This window comes from Dipodomys spectabilis, unplaced genomic scaffold (genome assembly GCF_019054845.1).
Source record: "Dipodomys spectabilis isolate Male_0828 unplaced genomic scaffold, ASM1905484v1 ptg000457l, whole genome shotgun sequence".
Taxonomy (NCBI): Eukaryota; Metazoa; Chordata; class Mammalia; order Rodentia; family Heteromyidae; genus Dipodomys; species Dipodomys spectabilis.
Window position 1 is genome coordinate 1,656,167 of NW_024871134.1, and position 17,374 is coordinate 1,673,540.

The window sequence follows — 17,374 nt, forward strand, 5'->3', positions numbered from 1 at the left end:
GCCTATAGAAATGCACCTTGAAGACGAAGGCAAACACAACCTTAAAGTCAATGGATGGAAAGCATTTTTCAAGCAGACACACCAGGAAGGCAATCAGGAGTAGCTACAGGCATCGAGGTCAAGGCAGATGTCAAAACAAAGTTAGTCAGAAGAGACAAAGAAGGTCACCGCTCACTGATAAATGAAAAAATGCGTAAGATGATATGAATTACAGACGGGAATGCACCAAAAGTGGGCTTGCCTACACAAAATAAATACATAAAAGCTCCAAGAGATGCTTACACAGTAACAGTGGGTAACTTCAACCCCTATTCTCACCAATAGATGCTCACATAGATCAAACACCAACAATAACAAAGAAACCAAAATTAAATGATACTAGATGTATCGTATGTCTGTAGATAGCCTCAGAAGGCACATTCTTCTGGAACTTTCTCCAAAACAGACACATTTTAGCACAAACAGCAAGACTAGCAAATAGAACTTTTTTGTCAGACCACAATAAGAAATCAATAAGAGAAACTAAGAAAACAGTCAAATACACGAACACCGAATAATTCACTTTTGATAGATCACTGTGTTGTTGAAAATAAACACATCCTAGAATCAAAGAAAACTGAAAACATAACTTTTAGAACCTTTGAGACATAGCAAAGGAAGTGCTAATAGGAAAGTTCACAGGTATGAAGTGCCTACATTAAAAAATAAGAGAAATCTGAAATAAATAACCTAACAATTCACCTCAAACTCCTAGAGAAACAAAGATAATCCAAACCCAAGGACAGCAGATTGACATAATTAATAAAGATCAAGCCAGAAGTTAATGAAATGGAGACATTTTGGAACAATGCAAAGAATCATTGAAACAAAAGATCGATCCTCTGAAAAGATAAACAACATAGACTAATTGTTAGTTAAACTAACAAAAAAAGACAGAAAAGACTCAAGTTAATGGATGAAGATCACAACAAATGTCAATGAGAATACTTTGAAATCCCATATTCTTACAGAAAATCTAGCAGAAATTGATACATTTCTAGATGTTTATAACGTACTAATTGAACACGTGGTCACAACCCACAGAAACAAGTGTATGACAGGGAGTTAAATAGAAGCAGTGACAAAGAAGACACAGGGGCCAGGTGGGATCCTTGTTGAATCCTGCAGACCTTCATATACAATGAATTCTAACCTTCCATCAAAAAGAATGGCACTGCCCCACTATAAGGAAATGGAAAGGCTTGGGAAAAATTATATTAAGTGGAGTAAGCCAGACCCAAAGCAGCATAGGTCCCATGGTTTCTCCTATTTGCAATAATTAGTATATGCCTAGGATAATCTCAGCAGATGAGCAGAATAGCTCAATAGCTATGTACATCTGATCATATAAGATGATGCTAAGCAAAATGAACTTCAAGACATGGACACAAGAGGTTTTGTTGTTGTTGTTTTTAATGTACTATGTGATTTTTTCTTTTGTATGTTCTTCCCCCTATGGTATATCCCCTGTTGTCACTGTATTTGATTTTGGTACCCTGGTATTGGATATATTTATTTGAATTAGGGAAGACAAGGGGAACAACAGAATGTGAGACAAAGGACAAGGGGGTGCAAAGCAACAGCAGCATTCACAAGACAATATGTTGGAAACGATCTGTACAACTTGGTGGGGGCGCTGGAAGGAGGGAAAGTAGGAGAAAAATGAAGGAAGGGGTAACAAGTTTGACAAGAAATGTACTTATTCCCTTACTTATTTAACTTTAACCCCTCTATACATCACCTTGAAAATAAAAAAGAAAAATTAAAGAAAATTAAAGCAAAAAAAAAAAAAGAATTCACATCAGCACTTCTCCAACTATTCCATAGGACAGAAAAGCAAGGTCAGCGTCACCTGATGCCAAAATTACATCAGGACATAATCACACAACAATTTCCCAATTTTCCTGATGAACACAGACACAAAAATTCTCACTAAAATACATATAAACAGAATGGATATGTTACATTAAGACCCCGTTTACAACTACTTGTTGATAATAATGAAGAGCAAAACATTTACAAACTAAATTCAACAACACATTGGAAAAAAACATACAACATGATCTTGACTTCATTCTAAGAAAACAAGAATGCTTCAGCATACAAAAGCCAATAAACTGTAACACAGCATATAAACAGAATCAAGGACAAAAATCATATGATTGTCACAACAGATGCAGAAAAAGCTTTTGATAAAACTCAAACCCACGATGAAAGAAAGTAGGAATAGAAGAAATTATGGATACAAGGACTATAACTCAACATAATGGGTGTATCTGATTAACCTGTAGGCAACATCATTCCAAATGGGGAAAGACTGAAATTGTGTTTTGACAGAACTAGGGAAGCAAAGCATAAGGTCAACCTGAATAGTCAAAGTTATCCTGAGCAAACGCAGCCATGTCGCAGCCACCGTGACAACTGATTCGCAATTCTACCACAGGGCATGCACGGGGCCCACTCTGACATCCAGAGCAGCGGACGAAGACCCAGGAAAGCCCCACAGCCAGCGATGGCTGGTTCTGACAGGGCACCAACAACCTCTGGTAGAAAACAGCCTCTTCAACAAGTAGTGCTGAGAAACTGAGAGTTCTGCATGTGTCGATAAACAGAACTAGCCTCCTCTCTCTCACCCTTAACAAAAATTAGCTCAAAATAGATGAAAGATTTTAATGCAAGACTTGAAATTTTGGAACCACCAGAAGAAAATACAGGAAAACCCTTTAAGATATAGGCATTTATAATTAAAAAAAAATAAAACTCTAATGGCTCAGCAAATAATAAGGAATAACAAATGAAAATGTATCATATTATAAAGCCCACAAGTGGCTCATACCTGTAATCTCAGCTACTCAGGAGCCTCAGATCTGAGAACTGTGATTCAAAGACAGCCTGGCAGGAAAATCCATGACATTCTTATTACAATGATCCACCAAAAAGCTGGAAGTGGAGCTGTAGCTCAAGTGTTAGAACACTAGCCATGTGCAAAAAAGCTCATGGACAGTGTCCAGGTCCTGCGTTCAAGCCCCAGGTCCAGCACAAAATAATAAACTTCATGTGACTCTGCTATGCCACTCCTGGGCATACATTTTAGGGAATGAGTCAGCACATGACTGAGAAGCCTGTACACTAGCCTGTACCCACAATGGCCATACAATGCAATCAGCCCATCTGAAAATCAACCAGTGAACAGGTAAAGGAAGCACAGTGTACGTTCACCATGGGGTATTCCTTAGCTGTAATGAGGAACAAAATGAAGTCATTTGCAGGAAAATGGATGGAACTAGAAATGCCATTATGTAAAGTAAAATAAGCTAGACTGAGAAAGAAAAATATCACATTCTCTCATATGTAGAAAGAGTGTCTCACACTTATAATTCTAGTTAATCAGGAGATTGGGATCTAATGGTGCTGGTTCTGGTTCAAAGCCAGCTAGTAGGAAAGTCCATGTGACTCTTATTTCCAATCAACCACCAAAATGTTGGTAATGGAGCTCTGACTCAAGTGATAGCTGCAGCCCTGTGCAAAAAAGCTAAAGAATAGGGTCCAGGTGCTGCATTTGAGTCCTGATGCATGCATGAATGTGTGTGAGTGCACACACACACACAGCAAGACTGTAAAACAGGTGCTGTTTGGATGTGAGGACCAGTGGGAGAAGAGGGTAACTGGGTAGGGGGTAGAGGAGCAGAAGTATTCTACAGACATGAAAAGGTTAAGAAAAGGTTGAATTTGAGCAGAGCTAGTAACTGAATCTCTAGTCTGGTGCACTGAACACATTTCTATTTTAAATAACAGGATGTTGTGGCTTGTTTCTGTCTCCGTTTGAAAGTGGGGGAGACCCTCAGCAGTGAAATAATCAGGTCAATCACATCTCAACAAGTCATTCATCAAAGACCGTATGACAGCATTTTGGCTCTTGTGGACACCAGTGTGAAACACTGGCACTTGTACAAACTAGCCATGACAACGCTCAGATGCAGCTCCAAACAATTTGTTCATCAAGAATCTCTCTCAGGTGTTTCCATTCTCCCAAGTGGTTCCTCAACGCCCCCCTCAAACCGTGCCAGGGGCCTGGAGAGGCCGTCATATTGATGGCGAAATGTCCACAGCGGCTCAAGGGCGAGGCCTACACAATCCAGCAACACCGCCGCCTCCAGGCAGTGTTTTTAACCTTTTAGAAAGCATTTTCTTGGAGTTTATACCGATCAATTTTATATAGATGGTATACATTTTTCCTTCATTTGAAAATGATTAATTTATATTGTAAAACAGGTATAGATTTTCACAAACCAAAATTATCCATTTAAAATCAAGTTTAATTCAATCTAAAACATGAAAGAATAACATTATTCCCACTAGAAAATCTGACATTGCTGAGGGAATTAAATAAAATTCCAGAGTTTTTTTTTCCTATTTTTATCTCTTAGTCACTCTAATGTGAATAGTCCTAAGATATCAAAAACATGTATGCAGAACTAATAATGCAAAACTAATGTAGGATAAAAGGAAACCACATAATCACCACCACCTACTGCCTCCCAACCCCAGCCCAAGCATCGACAACCAGCAGCAAAGTAGACTCCTCAACCTGGAAGAGAGACATTGTATCCTAAACTGCACACAGCTGTTCTGTAGTTAGAGAAGCTAAGCTATGCCATGCCTCCCCCCCCCCCCCCCACACACACTATAAGCAGAATCCTACAACCAGAAATTACAAGCAAACAACACTCATCTAATCTTGCCTTTGCCCTTGATATTCATAGTATTTGAAGGCATCAAAAAGACATTCTCAAAAACAAAAAACAAAAACCAGACATTCTTATGAAAAAGAAGAGACCCTACAGGGGCTGAAGTGGTGAAGCAGAATGTGCTTCTCTGAGAAAAGTTTAGTCTCTACAACTTGCTATCCTGCAGAACTGCACACTACGTACAGAAGCACTAACTGCAGCAGCCATACTTAAGTGCAGCCAGTCCAAACGGACTGTATTATTTGTACAAAATACATGCCAAATTTAAAACTAAGATGGCAAACTATTGTATTAATAAAGTTCATGTTAATTATGTTGAAATGGTAATATTACAGATATATCGAGAAAAGCATTAAAATACATTAAGAAAGAATTTCCCCTATTTTCTTCAATGTAGCCACTAAAAATGTAAATTACACATAAGGCTACATTTGTGTCTTGTGCTGTATTTCTTTGGCATAGCTACTTAGACATTCTAATGTGAAGTATAGCTTGTCGAAAATTCCATTACATTACTTGGCTGAGAACTAGCATAAAATAACACCAAAACACCAAACCTCTATTACACAGCCTAAGACAGTCTTCAAGTGTATATCCTGCTGGATATTTGACACCTGCACAGCAGTGAGAGGTGTAACTCTGAAGGTAAAAAGTGACCAGAAGGGAGGATAATGTAGGACATACTCTAAAAGCAGGAACTCAAGCTGACTCTAGCTCCATTTGTTTTCTGGTTCATGTGTGCAATTCTTACTTCAGAAAGCTCTATTTTCCTGACAGAAGTTACAGGAAAATCCATTAACAACTGAGACCATGCATTAACCAAAGAAATGACAACGTGCTCTGAAGTCCAGCTAGCTGATCAATGGAAGGAAGAAGGAGGTAGCATGAGCAGTTAAAATCTTCCTCATGACCCAGTCTCTCCTTGCTCTGTATCTCCTCTCCCTCACTTCCTCCTCCTTCCCTTTCCTTCTTCTCATGTTGCCAGTTGCTGAGTATTTCCCATCCACAGACTCCTCCCCACAGCAACTGGCATCTCTGAGTATTTCCTGTCCACAGACTCCTTTCCACAGCAGTTGCATCTAATATTTCCCATCCATAGACGCCTCCTCACAGCAGTTGGCATCTCTGAGTATTTCCCATCCACAGACTCCGCCCCACAGCAGTTAGTGTCTCTAGCACACCTGGTTTCTCTTTCTCTTTTGTGGCTGCTTTTGCTGTGTACTTCTTTTTTTTTTAAAAAAAAAGTCATATCAAATGTTCATGAAGTAGACTTGTACTATGTTTTAATGATTCTTAACATTTTTTGACTTCTTTATAAACAAGATGCAAGAAGGATTTTTTTTAAGCATTCAAGAACATGAAAGTGCTTTTTTGCTTCTCTAAGACCCTTGGTTGGGTTGTTGTTTCCGTTTTGTCTTTCAGAGTTGGTGGCCTTCCCCTTTGGGCACTTCTCTGGTCTAGGCAATGAGATTCAAACCAAGCAACATCCATCTCAATCACTGGGATGGGCACTAGGCTGGCCCAGACCAGTCAGCTCTGGGGGCTGAGGAGTTCTGGTACAAAGGGGAGGCCTGGCCGATCTGTAGTCCCAGACTTGCACACATGTCCTTCAGAACCGCTTATGTCCATGGACCTACCAAACAGTGTATTTTGGTTTTTTAAAAAAATAAAAGTTAATGAAGCAAATGTTGAATTATTGCCTTTAGTGTCTGAAAAAAGGAAATATTGAAGGACAAGACTGGCATGATTAATGAAAAGTACATTTCCAAGTGGTTTTCACAGAACCCCTCTCAGGCTAGGATGACATTTTATATTAAGAGTTTCTTGGAATGCATTTCCAAAAATAGTTCAGTAGAGAGTCATTTCTGGCTAAAAAAAGAGAAAAGAAAAACAACCCATAGCCATCCAACTCACATGTACTGGTCAACACATATAAACAAGATACACAGTAGTTTTATATTCTGCTAAAAAGTGATAATGTGGTTAAATAACTGAATGTTGGTTAAGTACCAAATATTTTTAGTTAGGGAAAAGTTACAAGAAGTATAAACTAGATCTCTGGTGGCTTCCAGCTAGCACTCTTTCTGATCACTGCTTGTAGTTATAAGGAGGTAGATTTCCAAAGCAATGGTATAAATCCATACAACTGTCTGTCAGGAATTAGATTGTTAATATATTGGACCAAGACTCAGGTACTACATCTGGTTACAGTCAACTCCTATTTCAATTGGGCTAACAAATCAAAACACATTTTTTCTCACAGCTATGAACTCACAGAGCTTTTAGCAAATGTTTAACATGCATTCTTGCTATTATAGCATCTCTAATGTGCAAGATATTAAGCCAAAGAAAGAACATTTCTGGACTAGAATAGACAATACCTTTATTCAGAAACCGATGAAGTAATTAAAAAATAATCACAGCAAAAGTTATTAGCATAAAAATCAATGTTACCAATAGTCACATGCATGCCAAAAGATAAATGCACAGAGAATGAGAATAATTACCAATCATACCTTATTATGTGTCTGAGTCTGTCCAACCAGTATGAGGATGTTGGAAGAGATGATAGACAGGCAGAAGTTAATCAGAATTATGGACCTCTCAGAGCGTATATACCTAACCAGAGAGAGAAAGAGAGCTCAATTTCAGTTGAAAAATTCTGTATTGTGTAATTGGTGGATCTTATCTGGACAAGAGTTTATAGCAGTAACTATAGGGGAAATTCTGTTTTCAGAAAAATATTTCTTGGGTATCCAGTTTTAAAGTGCATGACAAGAAGTTCTTAAGCTTAATTTTCCCTAGCAAATAAATTAGATTATAGTATGGCATTTCATAGCTGACACAGCCTATTACACAGCTGATCATGGTTAAGATTTTTTTACTAGAAAGCTAAAACTTCTTGGAAATACATCATTTAATATAATTACATACACGCATATATACACACACATATAAATATATGTATAAAGGAGATCTAGTATTTTCATATGCACTACCAATCAAACCCTGAGAACAGAGAGTCAAACCCACATAGATTCTGAGGTGCCACTCTTGTGCATGAGGAGACTGTTGTTAATTCTGTGACATTGCAAACACCATCAGCTATTCAGGGATTTTCATGAGGCCAGCACATTACTAGAAATTATGTAACTGGAAACATGTTAACACAAAGATTCAGACACACACACACACACACACACACACACACACACACACAGATGCTCTTATCTCTAAAGTTGAATCCATTCTATAAATGATAGCTCACCGCAGAGTTGAGCACTCTTGGTGTCTTCCACATTTCACCCTGATGAAAAAGTACTTACTCTGTTGTACAATTTTAAAGTGCACCAGGGCTGTGCACTGTAGAGAAAACTACTCAGAATCCAAGGTCTACCAGCTGCTCATCCTGGCAGGGTGCTGTTTGACTCCCCTGCAGTAAACCACTAAGTGACAGTAACTATAGAGAACATGTGCTTGCTGTGTTCAGCCAGTTCAGTTTGTGTTAGAACACGGAATCACACGTACACATACATATACATACACAAACACACACACAGGTGTGGTCTTCCTCTACAATGCAGATGGTGGAGACAAGGGTTTGGAGGCACTCTTGGGAGAATGAATGAATCAAAGTGCACATGCTCTCGCTGTGTCTCTATTTTTTGTTCCCCTCCTTTCTCTGTCCCATGCTGTTACTGGAAAATATCCAGACAGAAGTTTTCTATTCCATCACAGATTTCAGAAATGAAAGCACTCCCCATCAGATTTTTTTCTTATCAAAATACAGAAAAGATTTTTAAAATACAAAATAAATTTTCTCTCTTCACAAAAGAAATCCAAGAAGGACTGGCTTAGGCCAGCTCTTGGGTCAATGCTGCACTACTAAAAGCTGCACAAGAATGAAAAACTTCTGAGACACACCTGCGCTAACAAGCCACCATGTTCACACACAGCATGGGCTTTTTGGGTTCTTTGGTACAAACACGGAAACTCCTAATAACTCTGACAATTTAAATATCCTTAATAATTCCTGCCCTGAAAGCAATAAACTCTCATAATGAAGAACAGTTATTTTAATATTAAAATTAATTATAAAATTAATTTAGAAATTCTTAACTGAATTTAAAATTCTTAAATAAGGCATAAAGACTGTCAGGTTTTTCCAGATAGGAACATCACCTTTTGGAACAATAATAATGTAAATATTCAGAATAATTATCCATATACTAATATAATACCTGCATCATTAGATGGATATAAAATGCCTAACATTTAAAGTGTCAAAGCTATTGGAAGTCTGGACATACAGTTTTACCTCCATTATCAATATATGAGTAGGCATCAGAAACCTCAGAGGCCTAAGTCTAACGAAATCACTAGAAAACTTATATTTTCACAGGTTCTAGAAAAGAAGCTATTTCAAATACCTCAGAAACAAACAAAAAAATCAATTATTTCACCAGGTTTACGAGTTTTGTGGCTTCTTTAAACAAATTTGTCAAATCTGCTTCACTGCAAACAACCAAGAGGCTTTTCCTGGGCCACGGTCGATTGTGGTGGGAGGGCCTTTTCTGGGACGCACTGAAAATGCACGGAGGCCACATTTCTATGGGAGAAAAACTAACAGTACTCTTGGACTCCATAGCAACGGAGATTAGCAGAAACCATGTGCAGACTGAAGGTGAACTACACAGGCGCCATCCTTAGCAGTACGCAACTTGCTGAAGGCTACCATCCCACCGCGCGGGAGCTTGGAACCAAAGTATACATGAACTGATGTGTGCCCCAGACCAATGCAGGGCGCAGTGTTGGGTGCTATGGTAATAAGCAGGCGGAAGGCCTTGGCGCCCCCACTGGTGTGGTGTGGGCAGCTGCGGCTGGCTGGGGGTCACCCACCTCCACAATGCTGCGTAGACCACCGCCAAGGTGATCAGGGCCAGGCAGGAGAGGCCGCTGCCCACGATCAGAGTCACCGAGGGTGTGCCAGAGGATTCCATGATCTGCAAATGACACACAGCAGACAAGAGAAGGAGAAGAAAGCATTACTGGGAGATGAATTTAAATTATGTCTAGGCTCAGCAAAGCCAAGTTCTCACTCAAAAATGTCCTCGCTAGTTGTTCTAGGTTACCAGATGCTAATCCACAGACGGCCTCAGTTCACCAGCTCAGGCTCCCACGTGACTAACACCAGCGACTCCCTCGCTCCCCCTCTGAGTCTACAATCTTTGGCTATGATTCACTGCCTGGGTCGAGCTCTCTAAAATAAACACTCCAACTTGGTCAGCATTCATCTGTTCAATTTTGTACAGCTGAAAACCGAAGTAACATTTATTTTTCTTCAACTAAGTGAAGTTCAGACGTTTCACAGTTTGATTCTTGGCTAAGTTTATCTTGGTATGTTCATTGACAAGTCTTCTATCACCCAACTCTTGCATGTAGATATTAAAAGATTCTCAAACTTTCTGACTTTCCACAAGTTTGTTCTGAGCCCACTATTCTCACAAAAAATTTTGCTTACTCGGACTCTAAATATTCTGTAGAAATACAATGCTATAACTTAAGACTTTCAGCTTTAATTTCTGATTTGTTTTTCTATAAGCAAAATATGTGGAGATAGTTTCTATGATGCCAATACTAGTCTCCCCAAACGTGACCTTGAAGACTAAGCCTTCCGTCTTTAAAAGCGCATATACTGACCTAAAAGGTTCCTTTGCTCAGACACTCACGTGATGGGAACTAATGAAATTTTTTCTCGTATTGGAATTCTGAAGGGATACCCTAGAAGACTCAATATGTCCCAGAGGCTTAGATAGGGGTACCGAATGAAGACAGAAAATCCCCTCTTCTCATATTGTTCCAAAATGCTTTGGGCGAGGCCATTGTCTCTCTTTCGGGAACTCCTGCTGCACACCCTGCACACTTTTAGGGCGCGGCGTCGCGGTTCCTGACAGCCCTGCTTTCCTGCGAACTTCCGCTGGTTAAAAATACAGCTCTGTCTCCAAGGATACCCTCGGAAAGCCCGCGCCAAGTCTCCGGTGCCGGGACGCGCTGGGCTGAGCTGGGCTGCGGTGCCCGGGGTCTTCGCCCCGCCGCCAGCACTGTACCTCCGGGCAGCCCCCACAAGGAGAGGTGAAGTTGGCGTTCTTTGTATCTGAAACTTGCAGCATTCAGGAAGGGCAGGCGTGCATCTTGCAGCCGGGCTGCAGGGGCGCCCGGAGGGGGGGGGGGCGTGCAGCAGAGGGGGCGACTGGGGGATCGGCACCCCAGCTAGAGCGCACTTCCCGAAGCCCCGTGGCTGGGGAGGCCGCCCGCGGGCGCTGCGGCCCGGGCCTGGCGAAGGCCGAGACAGGCCCCCAGGCCCCCAGCCCCCGGCCCCTGGCCCCCAGAACCCGCTTCCCTTTGTTACTCACTATTTCTCTGGGTTGCTGAGCCAAGATGGCGAAGGTGGAGAGGCGATCACACAGGCATTTCGTGTGGGACGCATCGGTGAGCACCGTCCGGCATCCCCGCGTGGACCACGCTCCCGACGACTGGTTCCTGCGGGCAGAGGGCAGACGGTGAGCCGGCGGCGTCCGGCCGGGACCGATCCGAAGCGGGCGTCGCCGCGGAGCCCGGCCGACCGAGCTGGGGACGGCGTGCGGAGCTGTCCAGCGCCCGCGGTGCTGAAGCCGGGGCGCGCGGGGACGCCCGGCCCGCCGGCCCCGCGGCCTCCCCGGGCCGGCTCTGCGCCCTGCGCCCAGGCTCCCCGCCCGGCTGCAGATCGCGGGCTCGGAACGCGGCGGCTTCCCCGGCGGAAGGTTCCCGAGGCCCGGGGCTGCCCCGCGCCGCGCCGCTCCGCCCGCCGCCCCTCGGAACCCGCGGCCGAGAACAGCTCACCCGGGAACGCGCGGCAGCGGCCCCGCCGGCTCCTCGCCGCCCCGCCGCGCCGGCCGCGCGCGCTCCGCTCAGCCCCGCGCTCCGCTCGGCCCCGGCATCGCGGCCCGCGGCCTCTCGGGGCGCCGCTCACGCCAGCCCGGCCCGCGAGCGCACCCGGAACCTGGAGCCCGCGGCCGAGGCCGGCGGCGCGGGCGGGGCGCGGGCCTGGCGCGGCCTCTTCCGCCTAGCCATCCACACCACCCAAACCCTCGGTGCCTCCGCCGCCCCGGCGGAACAATAAAGATGGTCTCCGCCGGGGTCTCCTTGGAGGAGGGCGGGGGCGCCGGCGCGGCCCGGCCGCTGGATAGGAAGAGGGCGGCGAGCGGAGCGTGCGCCGCGGCCAATCAGCGCGGCGCTCCTCACACGTGCTCGGGCGGCCCGCGCGCCGCCGCCACTGCCGCGGCCGGGCCGAGCCTGGGCCGGACCCGTGCCCCGCGTCCGCGCGAGCTCCGGGCCCGCTCCCGCCGCGGGGACCCCGGCCAGCCGCCGCCGCGCACAGCGCCTCTCCTCTCCGTGCTGCGGACCGTCGGACGCTGCCTTCCATCCATTCTCTGGGCGACGGCTGGCCCAGGGCGTGGAGCGGCCTCACGCCGCCCCGCGCCGGCACCTGCACCCCGGCCCGGCCTGTGCACTCGAGGCTGGCGCTCCACCACTTGGACCGTGGCTTCGCTTCTGGCCTCCTATGGCTCGGAGGAGAAGAGCGCTCAGAGATTCTCCTGCCAGGACTGGCTTTGAACTCGGATCCTCAGCCCTAAGTGTCCCGAAGAGCCAAGATTGCAGGCGTGAGCCGCCAGCGCCGGGCACAGGACACATGATTAGCCGTCAGGCATAATGAACACAATCGCCATTCGGTATCTATGAGTGACATTTTAAATATCAGAGTTGGTAACGTGGTACACTCAATTGCGATTTACTTTTAAAAGAAAGCACTGTACTGGCTGGGAAGGTGGCTCAGTGGTGGAGTGCTAGCCTTGAGCAAAAGAAGCCCAGGGACAGTACCCAGGCCCTAAGTTCAAACCCCAGGACTGGCAAAATAAACAAACAAATAAATAAAATGAATACATACATTCAAGAGGGAAAGAGCCCTTCTGGGAATCTGAGGCAAGACACGGACACATCAGGAGATCAGAAGCTGTGGAGCCTGAGGTATAAGAATGTACAGCTAGGGGCTGGGAAGTTGGTAGAGTGGTAGAGTGCTTGCCTCGCATACACGAGGCCCGGGGTTCGATTCCTTAGCACCACACAAGCAGAAAAAGCCACATGTGGCACTGTGGCTCAAGTGGTAGAGCGCTAGCCTTGAGCTAAAGAGCTGAGGGACAGTGCCCAGGCCCAGAGTTCAGAAAAAAAGAAAAAAGAAAGCACTGCATTTTCAGAGTTAGATGAAATTATACCTAAATTTTACATAAATACTTATAAGTATTGACCATTTCAAAATTGCATAATCTCCTTTTCTTTCTCATAATACCTGGCAATCATTACCTTCTACCTACCTACTATCATCTTTTTTTTCTTTTCCTTTTTTTGTGCCAGTACTGGGGCTTGAACATCAGGCCAGGGAGCTGTTCCCTACTTTTGTTACTAAAGGCCGGGGCCACTTTCAGCACTCTGCTGATTAGTTGGAGGTAAGAGTCTCGTGTACTTTCCTGCCTGGGCTGGTTTCAAAGTCCAGTCCTCAGATCTGAGCCTCCTGCATAGCTGGCGTAGGGCAGTGAGCCACCAGTGCCTGGCTCTTCTCAAGACTAACATGAGTCATGCCATCAAGTGAAGCGTATTCCACAGGAGTTCTGCCTCTCCACTGCAGGACACACATTTACAGCACACTCTTAACCTTCTTGTGATAGTTAAGGCCAAATGAAAAACCTGTATCGCAGCCGATCAGAGACCAGAGATGGAAGATGCACCAAAGAGAATCCGACAAGCTTTAAAATGCAGCACTCCCCTCATCCCTTCTGCCCGGAATTCCCCTCCATGCAGAGTCTGCAACTGCAGGATGGAGTCCAGGACTTGTATTTTCCAAGTGGTGCAGTAATGCCCCACAAAACCAACTCAAGATCTGAACAAAAACACAAGACTGTAAATATACCTCACAGAAGTTACTTTGGCTGGCACTGAACTTTTGATACAAAGTCTGTGAAGTTGCTAGACTCTAGAGATGAGGCACACTCATTTTACATGATGGCTTTAGAGAGCTGGCCCCTTCTGCTTTACTCTGCACCCTGCCGCTCCTTCCCTTCCTCTTCCCAGATACCCTGCACCAAGTTCTTCCAGTCAGGCCCTGGTGCCACACAACTGTAAGCCCAGCTCCTCAGAAGGCTGAGATCCACAGGATCATGATTTGAAGCCAGCCCAGGGGGGAAGTCTCTAGGAGACTCCCTCTTCAAAATAATTAGCAAAAAATCTGGGCTGGTGGTGTAGAGCACCAGGTGAGCAAGCAAGCATGTGGCTGGGAGTTAAAACCTAGAAGCCAGAGGAGAAACATTTCTACTTTTCCCAAGGCTTCAAATACGGCCTTAACTTTCTTCAAAGTTATTATCCCTTCAGTGACTTTATCTGGCTAAGCTAACATATGTTAATCTAGGAGATCCTGAGCACAGCTTGTCATGCCTTTCTGAGCACAACAGGGGATGTGTAGCATGAGTAATGCATCCAGTAGAAGGCACCAGAAAATGGAACAAGGAATGGGGGAAACGATCTTGAAAGTAGGGATGACTTCAAGAGCTGAAGAAGTATGGTGTCATTTTGATGCTAAAATTTATATTATTTCATGTCTTTTGATATTTTATGATGACATAGAGCTCTTGTAAATTGGTTTTTCAATCGCGAGCATGAATAACACTATTATCACAAACCCTAGAGTTGCCTGTGTTTTCCGGCTTCTCACGGCGTATCCCTACTGACTGGCGTGCTCCTCGGGCCTGGTACCCGGGGCTGATCGATTTCAGGGCTGTCTTGTAAGGCAAAGGATGACTGGCAGAGCAAACGGGAAGCAAGGCCGCTCACACAGACCATTCTAGAAGTCACATTATTCTTCCCATGTCATAATTCTGAGTGCTGTAATAAATGGTGTATCTGTAAATTATTCTTATTATTAAGTCTAGGTTGCTGACAACAAGACAAGCAGATGCAATGAAATATGTATGAAAATTAAAGATATAACAAGAATAATAGACTGACAGTGTCAGAAGCAGACAGAACGGTGTGTAGGAATATACATTATACTAAGTCATATATTTCTTTTCATAATGTCTTTCTGGCATTACACATGCGTCCTATTTCCAAAATAAATTTTAAATACAGCTGTGCCTGTAAAGATTCCATACGTTCAGAACATTCTTTGTGGGTTATTAGCTGTCATCTGACCATTTCCCCTAATGTTAAAGGAGGAAAGGAATGTTTCTGTCCCAAGCTTTCAAAAGTATTTATCACAAATATTCTGTAAGATCTGGCACTTTCCAGTTGACTATTTGAAGGCTTTACCCAATTTTCTAGTCAGTTACATGGTATCTTTTTTCTCTGTGTATTAGTTGTTCTTATTTCATGTAGCTTTAAGTAATATGGCATTAATCTATATCCCCTAGCTAACACTTAAATGGTACAACTAAATTGAAATTATTTGCTTACTCTGATAAAAAAAAGTTTAATAAAAATTTTATAACAAAATTTATAGTAACACATTTCAACCATTCCAAGAAATAATATTTTTAATCTTTTGGAAAATCAATACATTGTAGATCTATCACTTCAGTCATTCTTTTATAAAACCGGCCACTCTTCTCATTAATTAAAAGTATGTAATATATTTACTATGAGTTATAAAATTGGGCACGTAGATTGAATAAGTGGATTTAAAAGAATTTTATTTACAGTTTCTTATATTTTCTCACATAAATAAATGCAAATAATTACTTCTTAATTATAGCAATTCTAGGGATCAAGTGAATCTATATCATTTTAAAGCATCTATTCCACCCAAGTAATGGTGTATATTTGTTTCTTGTAAATAAGAGATTTGGGAAGTGCAGATGAGGACACAGTCCCCCTTTTGAGTAGAATGTCTTTGGGTGAAATCTGCATTGCAAATCCTAACCACATTGCTACATGCAGCAATGGCTACTCTGTGAGAAGAAATGAATCATATAATTAGAAAATTTTGCCATATGTCACTTTAATGGCAGTCTGGGCATTGGCTTCGAATACTTGCTATACATTAAAATGACCAGGGGAGCTTTCAACAGTTAACGTGGGGCAGGTCTTGAGCAGGGCCCCCTGCCTGGTCTTCTCTGGGTGACGGGATGTGGCCAGGGTTCAGAACCACAGGCCTGTCCCCACCACATAGCTTTGTGGGAAAGGAGTGGACGTCAGAGTGAGAAGCAAAGCCAGTTCCAGACTTGGGGTGTTTTCGATGCTCATTTTCACCACAGTGTGTTTTGGAACCATGTGATGAACGTGCTGTGTGAGGTTCTACGGAGTTCAGATCTAGAACGTAAAACACCAGCCACATTCTGTTCTCATCAGGAAGGTTTGAAGCCGCCATGGGGCACATTCATGTCTCTGGGGAGAAGGGACTCAGAAGCTGGTGCTTTCCCAGCATGCACCGCTGCCGTCCACTGTGCTGGGCTCGGCAGTCAGTGACCCCCTCATCCCCCACAGTGGCTGCACCAGGCCGGGGCTCTGCGCCTCCATCTCCTCCCCACTACCCCCCAACACTCCAAGGTCAGTTCTGCTTTCTGCCAACACCACAGCCTGGCTGATGAATCCAGCTCATGTTTTTATACCAGGAATGCACTCCACGCCACACAGGAACTTACAGCTTTTGAGAACAGTGTCCTCTATACTAATATCCAAATCGCTGGGTAGTGTTTTTGGTTTTTTTTTTTTTTTGGGTGCTTTAATGAAAGGCTTTTTCATCTTGGTTCTAATTCACTTCCTCCCCTCGGCGGGAAGCACATAACCTAGAATATCAATTCTCTTAAGAGATGTATGTATTTGCTCTTTGTCTCCAAATATCATGTGATGAAGAACTCTGCGGATGATGCTCCAGCAGTGAGGCCTCAGTCAAGACACGTTCCTTGAGCACTGTTCAACCACAGCTCAGGTACAGGTCACAGAAAATTAAATAAATACAACTGGTTTGTTTCTTTAGAGAAACTGAAAGCTTGGTTGGAAAGACTACAAAGATTCTAAGCATATGTTTTCTGTCGTAATTCTGCAAGTGAATCTGGAAAATGCTGTCAGCTTTTCCCTTCTATGCCAACCTCAAAGGCTGAGTGCCTCCACTCTGGCCACCTCCTCTCAAGATCCACGTGTCAGCACTTCTTCTATTCCAACTCCAAAGCCCTCACAGTGTTCTATGCGTGCCTGTATATACTCATGCCTGTCGTGTTCTATGCGTGCCCATGTTGCTCTACGTGTGCCCATGCTGTTCTACAGCGTGCCCGTGTTGTACGTGTGCCTGTATTCTTGGTCCCTGGTTTTCCCTGTGTTCTGACACGTGTCCTTCCACTCTTCATTTGTAACCACAACGAGCTCTTCAATGGCTCTCCTTCTGGTTATCCCATTGGTGCCGTGTGCTCTTCAAAGTTATTTTCATTGCGTGTCCCTCTCATGCCAGCCGGCCCTGCAGAGCGGAGGCACAACAGCCCACACTGGAGATGCCCGCTGCCTGGAAG

General features: G+C 44.0%; 1 protein-coding gene across 1 annotated transcript in view; it reads right to left on the reverse strand.

The window, feature by feature from the left end:
- The window catches only part of Adgrb3 (adhesion G protein-coupled receptor B3), a 541,106-nt gene that overhangs the window by 127,837 nt on the left and 395,895 nt on the right, over positions 1–17,374 (reverse strand). Inside the window, exons 17-19 of the mRNA XM_042668573.1 lie at positions 11,201–11,327; positions 9,687–9,790; positions 7,304–7,406 (exon numbers count right to left, since the gene is read on the reverse strand). Of these exons, the coding sequence (XP_042524507.1) occupies positions 7,304–7,406; positions 9,687–9,790; positions 11,201–11,327 (334 nt within the window). The remainder of the gene's footprint in view (positions 1–7,303; positions 7,407–9,686; positions 9,791–11,200; positions 11,328–17,374) is intronic.